This window comes from Bufo bufo, chromosome 2 (genome assembly GCF_905171765.1).
Source record: "Bufo bufo chromosome 2, aBufBuf1.1, whole genome shotgun sequence".
NCBI classification, from domain to species: Eukaryota; Metazoa; Chordata; class Amphibia; order Anura; family Bufonidae; genus Bufo; species Bufo bufo.
Genome location: NC_053390.1, coordinates 143164216 through 143179125, shown reverse-complemented (window position 1 = coordinate 143179125; position 14910 = coordinate 143164216). Strand labels below are relative to the sequence as shown.

The 14910-nt window shown below is 44.7% G+C and overlaps 1 protein-coding gene across 1 annotated transcript in view; it reads right to left on the bottom strand.

The window, feature by feature from the left end:
- Positions 1–11191, bottom strand: part of ARSK (arylsulfatase family member K) — a 181693-nt gene extending 170502 nt beyond the window's left edge. The window contains exon 1 of the mRNA XM_040421555.1: positions 10962–11191. Within this exon, the coding sequence (XP_040277489.1) occupies positions 10962–10988 (27 nt within the window). The 5' untranslated portion in view covers positions 10989–11191. The remainder of the gene's footprint in view (positions 1–10961) is intronic.
- Between the last annotated feature and the right edge of the window lie 3719 nt (positions 11192–14910).

Here is a 14910-nt window from a genome sequence, read left to right as displayed (position 1 = left end):
CTTACGTGCTCCACTGGAGGGCATAACTTCACGTTTTTGGTAGACCCCGTGACCATACCACGTCTCGTGAGCTCAACGTAGTTGACGTCAAGTGGGCAGGAGGTGTGGTATTCATCACAATAGGTTATTGCATTTTTTTAATTTCCAGGTTAAAACCAGATTTTTGGTCTTTCCAGTTGTATGTACGTTTAGACTAGTGTTGGTCGAGCACCAAAGTGCTCGTGTAGAACACTTCCCGATGCTTGGGTGCTCTATAGAGCACCCGAGCACAATGGAAGTCAATGGGAGAACCCGAGCATTAAACCAGGCACCCCTTGCTCTGCAGAGGGGAGGGTGTCGGGACTCTAGTTCGGCTTAGGAGTCCCTGCTCTGACTCCATATATAGCTATGTCCATATATGGAGTCAGTGCTTGGGGACACCCAATGTATTTAAATCTAATTTAGCCTTGTCACGGGTGTATGTGAGCAACAATAGTAATTCACAGTACAGAGCTACTGACTGGACCCAGAACTAGGGAGGATAAAGGGTGACCCCTGTCCGACCCTCAACGCTCTCCCTATTCTGCTAAAGCACATGCCCGGATCCAAATGGCGGAACGAGGCATGCCCACGTGCCTAAGACTAATGACCCCTGTAACCCCTACAATAGTGGAAGGGGCACGGCCACCAGTGCCCTACTCAGTATATGGAGGGAACCGTGGCCACCTCAGATCCAGTCAGAAAATAAACAGGAACACAACAATGTCTGCACACTTAGCTGAAGATGTTGCAGCCGCAGAGAAGACGGATCCAAGGACAGGCTGGCAATATCCGGAGTGCTAGCTGCAGCAGAACACAGGTCCAGTGAACTGATAGCTACAAGTGAAGAAACTAAAGCCAGAGCTACAACTGAAGTGAGAACTATAATCCACATCCTATCATAGGAGGAGGGGTGATATAAAGAGAGGGAAATCAAACACATGAAGGACAGCTGTGGTGAAAGAAACCAAAAGTAAACAGAGTAGTGAGAACTCCTCCCAGCTCTAGTAGTGACATCATCACAGGGGTGGAGAAACAGAGCTGTGAGAACGTCCCAAAGCTCTGGTAGTGACAGTACCCCCCCCCTCTACGGGTGGTCTCCGGACACCCAGGACCCACCTTCTCAGGATGAGCCCTATGAAATGCCCTGATGAGGCGAGTGGCTTTAATTTCCGACACCGGAACCCACATCCTCTCCTCAGGACCATAACCCTTCCAATGAACGAGGTACTGAAGAGAACCGCGGACCATGCGAGAGTCCACAATTCTGGAAACCTCAAACTCCAGATTGCCATCAACCAAAATCGGAGGAGGAGGCAAAGAGGAGGGCACCGTGGGCTGGACATATGGTTTTAAGAGAGATCTGTGAAATACATTATGTATCTTCCAAACCCGTGGAAGATCAAGACGGAAGGCAACAGGATTGATGACTGACAAGATTTTATAAGGCCCAATAAACTTGGGACCCAATTTCCAGGAGGGAACCTTCAACTTAATGTTTCTAGTAGACAACCACACCAGATCACCCACATTCAGGTCCGGACCAGGCACACGTCTCTTATCAGCCACACGCTTATACCTCTCACTCATCTTTTTAAGATTACTCTGAATCTTTTGCCAAATGGTAGACAAAGACGAGGAAAATCTCTTCTCCTCAGGTAAACCAGAAAGAGCCCCTCCCGAGAATGTCCCAAACTGCGGATGGAACCCATATGCACCAAAGAATGGTGACTTATCAGAAGATTCCTGACGACGGTTGTTCAGAGCAAACTCAGCAAGAGGGAGAAATGAACACCAATCCTCCTGGTTCTCTGCCACAAAACAGCGCAAATATGTCTCCAGATTCTGATTGAGGCGCTCAGTCTGACCATTCGACTGCGGATGAAAAGCAGAAGAGAAGGACAGCCGAACCCCCAGGCGAGAACAGAAAGCCTTCCAGAACCTGGACACAAACTGCGTGCCTCTATCGGAAACAATATCAGAGGGAATGCCGTGCAATTTAACAATATGGTCGACAAAAGCTTGCGCCAACGTTTTAGCATTGGGTAAACCAGGGAAAGGTACGAAATGAGCCATCTTGCTAAAACGGTCCACCACCACCAGGATCACCGACTTCCCCGAGGAACGAGGAAGATCCGTGATAAAGTCCATGGACAGGTGTGTCCAAGGACGGGAAGGAATGGGTAACGGGAGAAGGGAACCTGAAGGCCGTGAACGAGGGACCTTAGCGCGAGCGCACGTCTCACAAGCAGCCACAAAACCCTCCACCGACTTACGAAGAGCCGGCCACCAAAATCTCCTAGCAATGAGATTCACCGTGGCTCTACTCCCGGGGTGACCAGCAAGAACCGTATCATGATGCTCCTCAAAGAGTTTGTGACGTAGCTCAGGAGGCACGAACAACTTCCCAGAAGGACAACGGGCAGGTGTCTCAGTCTGGGCAGCCTGGACCTCGGCCTCCAAATCGGAATATAGAGCAGAAACAACTACCCCCTCCGCCAAAATGGGACCCGGGTCCTCGGAGTTTCCTCCTCCCGGAAAACAGCGAGAGAGCATCAGCCTTCACATTTTTTATCCCAGGTCGGAATGTAACAACAAAATTGAATCTGGAGAAGAACAGAGACCATCTGGCCTGTCTCGGATTCATACGCCTGGCCGACTCCAAGTATGCCAGATTCTTATGGTCGGTAAAAACGGTGATAGGGTGCCTGGCCCCCTCCAACCAATGGCGCCATTCCTCGAAAGCCAACTTGATGGCCAACAACTCCCTATCTCCCACATCATAGTTTCTCTCTGCCGGGGAGAGTTTTTTAGAGAAAAAGGCACAGGGTCGCCACTTGGCAGGGGAAGAGCCCTGGGACAAAACCGCACCCACACCCACCTCGGAAGCATCCACCTCAACAATAAAGGGTAAGGAAACATCGGGATGCACCAAGACGGGAGCAGACGCAAAACTCTCTTTAATCTTAGAAAAGGCTGCAAGCGCCTCCTCCGACCAAGAGGAAAAATCCGCCCCCTTTTTTGTCATGTCAGTGAGGGGTTTGACAACAGAGGAATAATTCAAAATGAACTTTCTGTAATAGTTCGCAAAACCCAAAAAGCGCATCAATGCCTTCTGATTCTCAGGAAGCTCCCACTCAAGTACAGCACGGACCTTCTCGGGATCCATGCGAAAATCAGAAGCAGAGAGGAGAAAACCCAGAAATTGAATCTCCGATACCATAAAAAGACATTTCTCCAGCTTGGCGTACAATTTATTTTCCCGCAGAATCTGCAGAACCTGAAAAAGATGATCCTGATGGGTCTGAACATCAGGGGAAAAAATCTAAATATCATCAAGATACACCAATACAAATTTCCCCATTAAATGATAGAAAATACTATTAACAAAATGCTGAAAGACGGCCGGAGCATTCATCAGGCCGAAAGGCATAACGAGATTCTCGAAATGCCCGTCAGGGGTATTAAAGGCCGTTTTCCATTCATCCCCCTCTCTGACCCTTACCAGGTTGTACGCGCCTCTCAAATCCAATTTGGAAAACACCTTGGCCCCAACAATTTGATTGAAGAGGTCCGGGATCAGAGGAAGGGGATAGGGATCGCGAATCGTGATACGGTTCAGCTCCCTAAAATCTAGGCAAGGTCTCAGAGAGCCATCTTTCTTTTTAACAAAAAAAAAACCTGCGGCCACAGGTGACTTTGAGGGACGAATATGCCCCTTTTCGAGACTCTCGGAGATGTAAGTTCGCATAGCGATTCTTTCCGGTTGTGAGAGATTGTAGAGGCGTGCTTTTGGCAGCTTGGCGCCGGGAATGAGGTTAATGGGACAGTCAAACTCCCGGTGAGGAGGTAGCTCCTGAACACCGCTCTCGGAAAACACGTCCGAGAAATCAGAGAGAAATGATGGCACCGTTTTAGTAGACACCTCTGCAAAAGTCGCTGTGAGACAATTCTCTCTACAAAAATCACTCCACTCATTTATTTGCCTTCCTTGCCAATCAATAGTGGGGTTATGTCTAGTGAGCCAGGGTAACCCCAAAACTAGAGGAGACGGCAATCCGTTAAGGACAAAACAAGATATATCCTCCACATGAGTGTCACCTACAGCTAGCCGGATATTGTGAACAATGCCCTTCAGAGATCTCTGTGAGAGTGGAGCAGAGTCAATAGCAAAAAACAGGTATATCTTTATCTAATGTGCAAACCTGAAAACCATGCATGGCTACAAATTGAGTGTCAATAAGATTGACGGCCGCTCCACTATCGACAAAATCTCACAAGAAATGACTTTGCTCTCTAGCGCCACCCTGGCAGACAGGAGAAAACGGGAACTGCAGGTCAGAGGAAAAGCATCAAATCCTACATCAACTTTGCCCAAAGTAGCAGATGAAGCAGAACTTGATGATTTACCTTTTGAGATTTTTCTCTTATTATCGCTCTTAGTACGGTTCAAGAATCTCCTAGACGGACAAACATTTGCCAAATGACCTATGCCCCCACAACAAAAACAGACCATACTCTGAGGACTAAATCCTCTTTTATCAGGGGCAAGTCGAGCTAGCTGCATGGGCTCCTCCTCAGAGGGGAGCGAGACAGGATGAGGCCCCTGCACACTGAATGAGTCCGCACTACTGCCCCTAGACTGACAATGGCTGGACAGAGAGGTCTCGTTTCTTTCTCTTAGACGCCTGTCAAGGCGTACCGCCAATGACATGGCAGACTCTAAGGACGTTGGTCTCTCATGGAAAGCAAACGCATCTTTTAATCTCTCCGAGAGACCATGACAGAAACTGACTCCGGAGTGCAGCATCATTCCAACCCGAATCAGCTGCCCATCTCCGAAATTCAGAACAATAAAGCTCCGCAGACCGTTTGTTCTGGCATAAAACACGTAGGTTAGATTCGGCCAGAGCAACACGATCGGGTCATCATAAATCTGCCCAGGGCCACAAAAAATCCCTCCACGGATCGAAGGGAGGGATCCCCTGATGGCTGCGAAAAAGCCCAAGTCTGAGCATTACCCCTGAGCAGGGAGATGACAATCCTCACCCTCTGCTCTTGATTACCAGAAGAGTGAGGACACAAGCAAAAATGGAGTTTGCATGCCTCTCTGAAAGGAACAAAATTCTCACTGCCCCCGGAGAACGTCTCCGGAAGTGAGACCTTGGGCTCGCAACAGACTCCATGAGCCGGAGCAGGGCCCAATGCTTGAAGCTGGGTCATAGATTGACGGAGATCCGCTACTTCCAAAGAAAGACCCTGCATGCGGTCAACCAGGTCAGAAAGCGGATCCATGTCAAAAAGGACGGTTTTGGTGGATTATAATGTCACGGGTGTATGTGAGCAACAATAGTAATTCACAGTACAGAGCTACTGACTGGACCCAGAACTAGGGAGGATAAAGGGTGACCCCTGTCCGACCCTCAACGCTCTCCCTATTCTGCTAAAGCACATGCCCGGATCCAAATGGCGGAACGAGGCATGCCCACGTGCCTAAGACTAATGACCCCTGTAACCCCTACAATAGTGGAAGGGGCACGGCCACCAGTGCCCTACTCAGTATATGGAGGGAACCGTGGCACCTCAGATCCAGTCAGAAAATAAACAGGAACACAACAATGTCTGCACACTTAGCTGAAGATGTTGCAGCCGCAGAGAAGACGGATCCAAGGACAGGCTGGCAATATCCGGAGTGCTAGCTGCAGCAGAACACAGGTCCAGTGAACTGATAGCTACAAGTGAAGAAACTAAAGCCAGAGCTACAACTGAAGTGAGAACTATAATCCACATCCTATCATAGGAGGAGGGGTGATATAAAGAGAGGGAAATCAAACACATGAAGGACAGCTGTGGTGAAAGAAACCAAAAGTAAACAGAGTAGTGAGAACTCCTCCCAGCTCTAGTAGTGACATCATCACAGGGGTGGAGAAACAGAGCTGTGAGAACGTCCCAAAGCTCTGGTAGTGACAAGCCTCTATTTCTGAAAAGTTTGTAGCAGGATTCGAACTCACAACCTTCTACATTACAGCCAAGAATCTTAACCACTACACTATAGAGCTACATGGCCAAATACTTTTTTAAAAAAAAGAGACTTCTGCTGTATAGGAATAATTACTAGTAGTAAGTATTCCTATACAGCAGAAGTCTCATATTTTTATTTTTTTTATTTTTTTTTAAGTAACTGGCCATGCAGCTCTATAGTGTAGTGGTTAACATTCTTGGCTGTAATGTAGAAGGTTGTGAGTTCAAATCCCGCCAGAAACTTTTCAGAAATAGAGGCTAAATTAGATTTAAATACACTGACTCGACCATCGCGCTTGAGCACACGCGATATTCGGCCAAGCATATTGATGCTCGAGCTGAACTGGTGTTTGGCCGCGCATTCTCGCCCAATACTAGTTTAGACCTAAGTGGTATGTATGAACTCCGCACATGTTGAACTTTTTTTTTTTTATGCAAAGTTGCATATACAGTAGTTGTCTGTGTGTATAAAATGCTGAGTGGTATTTTGACAATGTGTAAAGTGTCTACTTTCAGAAAATATATGGGGATGATTTTTTTAAATTTTCTAATTTAGGTTTCATTTGTACATGGCTACCAAAGATGCAACATGTCCAAACACCCCTGGCAACAAAAGGGTTAAAGTAAAATTTTTTGTGATCAAAAGGTCATTCTTGGAAAAAAACGTTTCCAAAAAGGTTCTTTGTCCATTGCCTGGCTTTGTGCAACGTGTATGGCCATCAGGGTTGGGTACCGTAAAATTTTTAACAGGCCTCCCCCCACCCTCGCAACTTCCCAACAATCCCTCCTTCCGCTGCTAGTTAGGAACACCTATGCTCACCCTACAATTCCCCACCCACTCAGTTTTGCTCCCTTAGTGCCCGCACACAGTAGTTATGCCCCAACATAGTAGTTATGCCCTTTTAGTGCGCCATACAGTAGTTATGCTCTCTTAGTGCCCCCACACAGTACATTTGTCCCCTTAGTGCCCCACATGATAGTTCTGTAACCTTAGTGCCCCACACAGGAATGCTTCTTAGTATCACCACACAGTAGTTATGCCCCCTTGGTGCCCCACACAGGAATGCTCCCTTAGTACCCCCACACAGAAATGATCCCTTAGTGTCCCCACACAATAGTTATGCCCTCTTAGTGCTCCACACTTTAGTTATGCCCCTTTAGTGGCCTACACAGGAATGCTCCCTTAGTAGACCCCACACAGTAGAATGTCCTGTTAGTGCCCTCACGCAATAGTTATGTTCCCTTTGTGCCTCCATACATTAGTTATGCCCCTTTAGTGGCCCTACACAGTGGTTATAGAGTAACTTTCCCCCCATACAGTAGTGCCCCTACTTTCATTAGTGAAACCCCTGTGCTGTTAATAAAATAAGAAACATTATTACTCACCTAGCCCCATTCCCCTGATGAACTGAGCACATCATGCTCTCCCCAACAGCGTGATGAGTCATGCCATGCTGAGCTGAGAGAGTACACAGATCCGGGACAGGCTAGGAAATGCACCTTAGCCCATGTGCCTGCTGGGGACAGCACTGGCAAAGGAATGAGGTCCAGGCCATAATGGATGGCAGAGATTTAATACAGCCCGAGCCCCAATGCCAATGTGGGCACCCTAGCAGCTGCTACAGCAGTAATACTGCCCCTGTGGCCAGTTTGAATGACTAAAATAGCCAATATGGACTAAAATGTGCAACGTCTGCTAAACCATTGTTTGTGCAACGTTGCTGAACCATTAATCTTCCTCTATCTGATGTGTCTGGCCACATATTTGCTAGGGAATACTGCAGCTGCATCCCCCTCTGATTGCCTTCTATTTACTATTTTACACTGGACATTTTTTTACAGAGAAACTGCAGGTTTAAAAGCAAAGGCCACTAAAATGTGAAGAAAAGGCCCAATCTCCCCAAATAATACTCTGTTTCACGCAAAAATTATTCTTAATTATAATTGGTTCTTTAAAAGGATATGCATACAGTCGTGGCCAAAAGTTTTGAGAATGACACAAATATTCGTTTTCACAAAGTTTGCTGCTAAACTGCTTTTAGATCTTTGTTTCAGTTGTTTCTGTGATGTAGTGAAATAGAATTACATGCACTTCATATGTTTCAAAGGCTTTTATCGACAATTACATGACATTTATGCAAAGAGTCAGTATTTGCAGTGTTGGCCCTTCTTTATCAGGACCTCTGCAATTCGACTGGGCATGCTCTCAATCAATTTCTGGGCCAATTCCTGACTGATAGCAACCCATTCTTTAATAATCACTTCTTGGAGTTTGTCAGAATTAGTGGGTTTTTGTTTGTCCACCCGCCTCTTGAGGATTGACCACAAGTTCTCAATGGGATTAAGATCTGGGGAGTTTCCAGGCCATGGACTCAAAATGTCAACGTTTTGGTCCCCGAGCCACTTAGTTATCACTTTTGCCTTATGGCACGGTGCTCCATCGTGCTGGAAAATGCATTGTTCTTCACCAAACAGTTGTTGGATTGTTGGAAGAAGTTGCTGTTGGAGGGTGTTTTGGTACCATTCCTTATTCATGGCTGTGTTTTTGGGCAAAATTGTGAGTGAACCCACTCCCTTGGATGAGAAGCAACCCCACACATGAATGGTCTCAGGATGCTTTACTGTTGGCATGACACAGGACTGATGGTACCGCTCACCTTTTCTTCTCCAAACAATCGGAAAGAGGCTTCATCGGAGAATATGACTTTGCCCCAGTCCTCAGCAGTCCATTCACCATAATTTCTGCAGAAGATCAATCTGTCCCTGATGTTTTTTTTGGAGAGAAGTGGCTTCTTTGCTGCCCTTCTTGACACCAGGCCATCTTCCAAAAGTCTTCGCCTCACTGTGCGTGCAGATGCGCTCACACCTGCCTACTGCCATTCCTGAGCAAGCTCTGCACTGGTGGCACTCCGATCCCGCAGCTGAATCCTCTTTAGGAGACGATCCTGGCGCTTGCTGGACTTTCTTGGATGCCCTGAAGCCTTCTTAACAAGAATTGAACCTCTTTCCTTGAAGTTCTTGATGATCCTATAAATTGTTGATTGAGGTGCAATCTTAGTAGCCACAATATCCTTGCCTGTGAAGCCATTTTTATGCAACACAATGATGGCTGCACGCGGGGTTTTTTGCAGGTCACATGGTTAACAATGGAAGAACAATGATTTCAAGCATCACCCTCCTTTTAACATGTCAGTCTGCCATTTTAACCCAATCAGCCTGACATAATGATCTCAGCCTTGTGCTCGTCAACATTCTCACCTAAGTTAACAAGACGATTACTGAAATGATCTCAGCAGGTCCTTTAATGACAGCAATGAAATGCAGTGGAAAGTTTTTTTGCGATTAAGTTAATTTTCATGGCAAAGAAGGACTATGCCAATTCATCTGATCACTCTTCATAACATTCTGGAGTATATGCAAATTGCTATTATAAAAACTTAAGCAGCAACTTTTCCAATTTCCAATATTTATGTAATTCTCAAAACTTTTGGCCACGACTGTACATGTGCAACCATTTTTTTCTTCTCTAAATGCATTTAAAATGCAAATGAAACAGATCCAAATTGGACTTTGTTTCTGTAGCTTATTGGCCGACCTATTCATCACCATGGTTAGTTTTGAGCAAATTGAAGTGTCCGAAGTGGACTTCGATCCGAATTTCAGGGAAAATTTGATAGCCGCAAAGCCGTATTTTCTCGTGCTTTGTGGTAACTAATTCATTTTCCCTGTAATAGGGTAAAAATAAAACATACCTCATCCGTTTGAGCGCAAAGAGCCCTGCCGCCGCCATCTTGATTGAACATCCTGCCGGTGACTATGACATCATCACGCGCCGCGCGAGATTTCGCACTGGATCTTCAATCAGATGGCGGCGGGCTCTTCGTGATCAAATGGATGAGGTAAGTATCTTTTTTTTTTTTTACACTTTATTGTTAATGTCAGATGCCACAATCAGCGCTGAACGCAGCATCTGAGGGGTACAATGGGGGGCAGCGCAATCACATTCCCTGTCATTGTACCCACTATTTACAAAAAATGCTACTTTGTGATGAAGTAATTCGTCATGAAGAAAAAAAAAATTTAAAATTCGGTGAAGCAGCTGAATGGAATTTTCAAAAACTTTGCTCAACACTAACCACGGTAATAGACTTCAAATAAACCCTGTATAGTCTGACTTTGCCATCGTAATCCCTTCTGTCTATCCTTAACTTTCTGCTAACAAGCATTTGGTTGGTCAGCAAGAAATAGATAAAACAGACGCAGAGAAAAGAGAGTGTGACTGTAGCATCAGACTACGCAGGGGTTTCTTTGTAGTCTGTTACCATAGAGACACACAGGTCTGCATATAGGAACTTGGTTTGACAGCTGTGGAACATTTATTAACCGGACGATGCTCCTGCAAGTGCCCTGAGGATGGCCCATTACTCTAAAGTGTTGTCACTTCATATTCACCCTGCTGATCACTGAAAAAAAGCTCTGATAAAGTTACGTTTGTTCCTGCTCTACCACTGCCCTTCTTAGCATGTAAGAAGCTTTACAGGGTCAAAACTGCTGACAGACTCTCTTTTAAGCACCATTACTGCATTTTGTATATAGTGAAAAGAGATTTTAATTATATCAATTTGTTATTACTTCTCACTTATGATCTGAAGGAAGGTTTGGAAAAGCCTCTGAATGATCTCATCATGATAAGCCCAATGTAAATACGATTTTGAGGGAGTGTCAACCCTCCTCAGGCCTGAAGTTCCTCTGATCCTCTTGAACTGTCAGCCTCCTTACAAGTTTTATAGTTCAGTTCACACTTTTTCGGCAAACTAAATCAGTAGTAGAAACTGTGAAGTAAGATATTTCTTCTTGGTAAAGGGCAAAGAAAGTAGCATATCAGCGGTATATGACTGTTAACACAAAAGCAGATACTTACAAAAGGCATCCTCATCACCATGACACATTATGTCTGACGCTGCTGTTGTGGACGGGAGGTATTGGATTCATATCAACAGCTGGCAGGAAAACAGAAAGGAGAGAAAGCAGCAGAACTCCAGGGCGCTGAAGACATCTCCACTTACAGATGCATTCCAGCTGAGAAAAGTAATGGTTCTCCTGAAAGTCACGCAAACCTTCTCCTGGATACTTGAGAGGAACACAGTTTAAAGGTTGTTTACGCTTCAACAAATACGTAACTAAACGGGAAGTGTTCTAAAAGATTCCACTTCCTGTCATATGAGCTGTACACTCAGATTTTCACAGCTGAATCCTTCTAAGCATTTATATGAAGGTTAATGCACTTAGTAATTGTGTTAAAGGCTATGTACACCTTTGGGGACAATTTTTTTGAATTATTTCATTGTACTGATTTTGAGCTAAAAATAATTTTTTAAATTGGTCTTTATTAAAAATATGTTGTCCTTTTTTTCTGGACATAGCTGAGATGCTCTAGTAGCTCCCTTTGGATTTTCTGTCTTTTCCGTCAGACCAGGAGCAGATGGACTCTTTATTTCTGCTCTCTGACATTCTAAAAACTCATTATAGCTCAGTTCTTATCTTACTGATAAGAATGTGGCTTACATAAGTGTTTATGACTTCTTAGTAATTTAGAGATAAGGTTTATTAGATGACTGGCACTAAGTGAAAGTACCAGTCACACAGTTAGAAAAAGTTAACCCTTTGTAACAGAACAGCTCAATATTTTTAATAAAGACCAATTGAAAAATAGATTTTTAGCCAAAAATGAGTAACATGTAACATGAGGATAGGTCATCAGTATAAAAATCCTGGAAAACCCCTTTAATTCTGCTGTCAAGCAAAAAAATCCTGAAGGAGAATATCCGTTCATCCGTTTGTGAACTAAAGCTCAAGAGCAGCAGATTTATGGAGGAGGATAATAATCCAAAGCTTCCAAACAAGTTCACTCTGAATTGCTCAAAAGCAAGTTTATAATTATCCCCTATCCATATAGGGGATAATCTTGGGGGTCCCAATTCCCCCATTCTTATGGAGTGGCAGGTCTTGCATGCACCCTAACACTTCGTTTTTTTTTTATAGGAATGTCGGGTACCTCTGGTGCTCCTGTAGAAAATGAGTGGAGCGACTGGGTGCATGCTTGACCTGTTGCTCCCTCAGAAAGGGGAAAGAACCTCAGTTCTCGGGAAACAGTGGACGGTCCCCAGCGATCAGCTAGTTATCCCTATCCAGTGGACAAGGGATAACTTATAAGCTTGGCACAACTCCTTTGAGTTTTGGAGTGGCTGAGTCGAAGTCCTGATTTGAATCCCATTGAGATACTGTGGCCCTGCACTATGCGAGAACGGAGCGGGGAAAGTGGTGGCTGGAGGACACGGGATCAACCATGCCAAGCGATCTCCCATACAAGTGAAAGGGGGCGCGCTGCGCTTGCACGGCCACTGCTCCCATTCATTTCTAAGGCGGCCCCATGGAAATGAATGGATGGCGGCTGCACATGTGCATGCGCGGTACGCTCCCTTTCACTTCTATGGGGAGCCGGCTTGGTGGTGGCAGGACAGGAGTTCTCCAGCCACCACCTTGCGGTGCTCCATTCTCGACATCGGTGGAACCGCACTATAAGACAATGAGGGCATATCCTAGCGATATGTCCCTATTGTCTCAGATAAGACAACCCCTTTAAGCTCTGAGAAAAGTGTAGAGCTCGTATCCTCTCCAATTTGCCATGATTGTAACTCACAGATAGGCGCCACTCCCAAAGTTTACCAGAATGAATTACGTAGTACCAGGGGTAGTGTATGAAATATGGATGCTAATGTGATCCTTAGGTATTAGTATGATGTTATAGAGGAATTAAAGGTGATGATTGTAGGATATAATGAGTCAAGGCCAGTGGTGTGGCCGAGTAGAAAAAAAAAATAGCCAATGGTAGAAAGTAATATAGAATATATAAAAAATATATAATAAATATCGGTCAAACGTGGAACTAAAAATAATAAATACAATAATAAAAACAAATGAAAAGGTAAGGCCTCTTTCAGACGGGCGTCCCGGGTGCATTGCGGGAAACCCGCGCGAGTGCACACACAATTTTAGTCAGTTTTGACTGCGATTGCGTTGTTCAGTTTTTATTGCGCGGGTGCAATGCGTTTTGCACGCGCGAGATAAAAAACTGAATGTGGTACCCAGAACCGAACCCGGACTTCTTCACTGAAGCTCGGGTTTGGGTTCAGTGTTGTGTAGGTGTTATTATTATGTTATTCTATCTTCATTCAGCAGGACCTGCGCTGATGTCACCAAGCTCACCACGGGATTACGTCATCAAAGGTCCTTTTGCAGGTCCTCAAAGAAGAAGAAAGAAGACGATTCCGGCTGCGCGATCAAGGGGATGAGGTGAGTTAATTTTTTTAATTTTTTAACCCCTCAAGCAACATTTTACTTAGCATTCTGTATTACGAATGCTATTATTTTCCCTTATAAGCATGTTATAAAGGGAAAATAATACAGTAAATTGACTTTAATCAATTTACTAACATCATCTCCCAGCAACCATGCGTGAAAATCGCATTGCATCCGCACTTGCTTGCGATTTTCATGCAGCCCCATTAATTTCTATGGGGCCTGCGTTGCGTGAAAAACGCAGAATATAGAACATGCTGAGATTTTCACACAATGCACAAGAGACGTGTGAAAATCACCGCTCATCTGCACAGCACCATTGAGGTGAATGGGTCCGGATTCAGTGCGGGTGCAATGCGTTCATTCTCGCCCATGTGAAAGGGGCCTAACAGTTGAAACTCACTTTACTGGGGAGGTTGTCTGTAGGATAAAACTCAAGACACCTTCAGAGAGACGACCCCCTCCCCGGCCAGGTTCGCTTCTAGAATGGTAGAAATGATGGCAGCAGGAAATCCAGCTTCTGATCAAAATTCCTTTATTCTCTAACACAGAGGCTCTCAACGCGTTTCGGGGGTCGAAATTCAAAAGCCCCCTTCCCTACACTTACATTTATTTGTATGCTCATGAAGGACTTCATTCTGCGCGTGCAGTTTGAGGGAACGCTAGTACCGGCAGTGGCGTCAAGATGCACAATACTTCCGGTATTATGCGTTCCAGAGGGGAGCGCAATGAGCACTTCCGGTATCGATAGCCCGAAGAGCGCTAAACTACAACTAGTTGGAGAGGTTCTATCCACGCTGGGTGGACGGAAGATATTGGGGATGGCATTGGCTGGCACTACAATATATCTTCAGTTATGCGTTCCACAGTGGAACACATGTTCGCCTATTCACCAGGGTAAGCGGCGCCATAGGAATAACCAAAACCCTTTTTATTTCATTTTATATAACAATTGAAAAAGAAACAATAATAAAAAATAAAAAAAACTATTGCAAGTAGGAGAAGGGAGGGAAGCTGGAAATTGTTCACGTGTTGCACTGCGGAACGCATCAAAGTCTGCCAAAGGGGTAACAGAGCCTGGGCTAAAAGGATAAGGTGCAATAAACCAGTGTTTTCGACAACATATTAAAAAATCATCATGACCTATTTTGCATGATGACAGTTATGTAAAAAAAATCTAATAATAAATAATAATAATACCATAATAGAATGTTAAAATGTTATATTAATAGTAATAGCATAATAAAATATTGATAGACCCAGAGGATACCATTGCCATTAGAAAGTGCAACCTGTCCTGCAAAATAACAAGCCCTCGTACGGCTACGTGAACGCGAAAATAAAAAAAAGTTATTGCTTTTGGGAGGAAAAACTGGTAACGCAAAATCACTTGGTTCTGAAAGGGTTAATCCAGTCTACCGAGTGGGAGTTCTCATTTTCGCCAGGCAATATTAGAAAGATAATCTTTGATGAGTTTCACTCTTATTGTGGCACATTCTCTATAATTAAAAT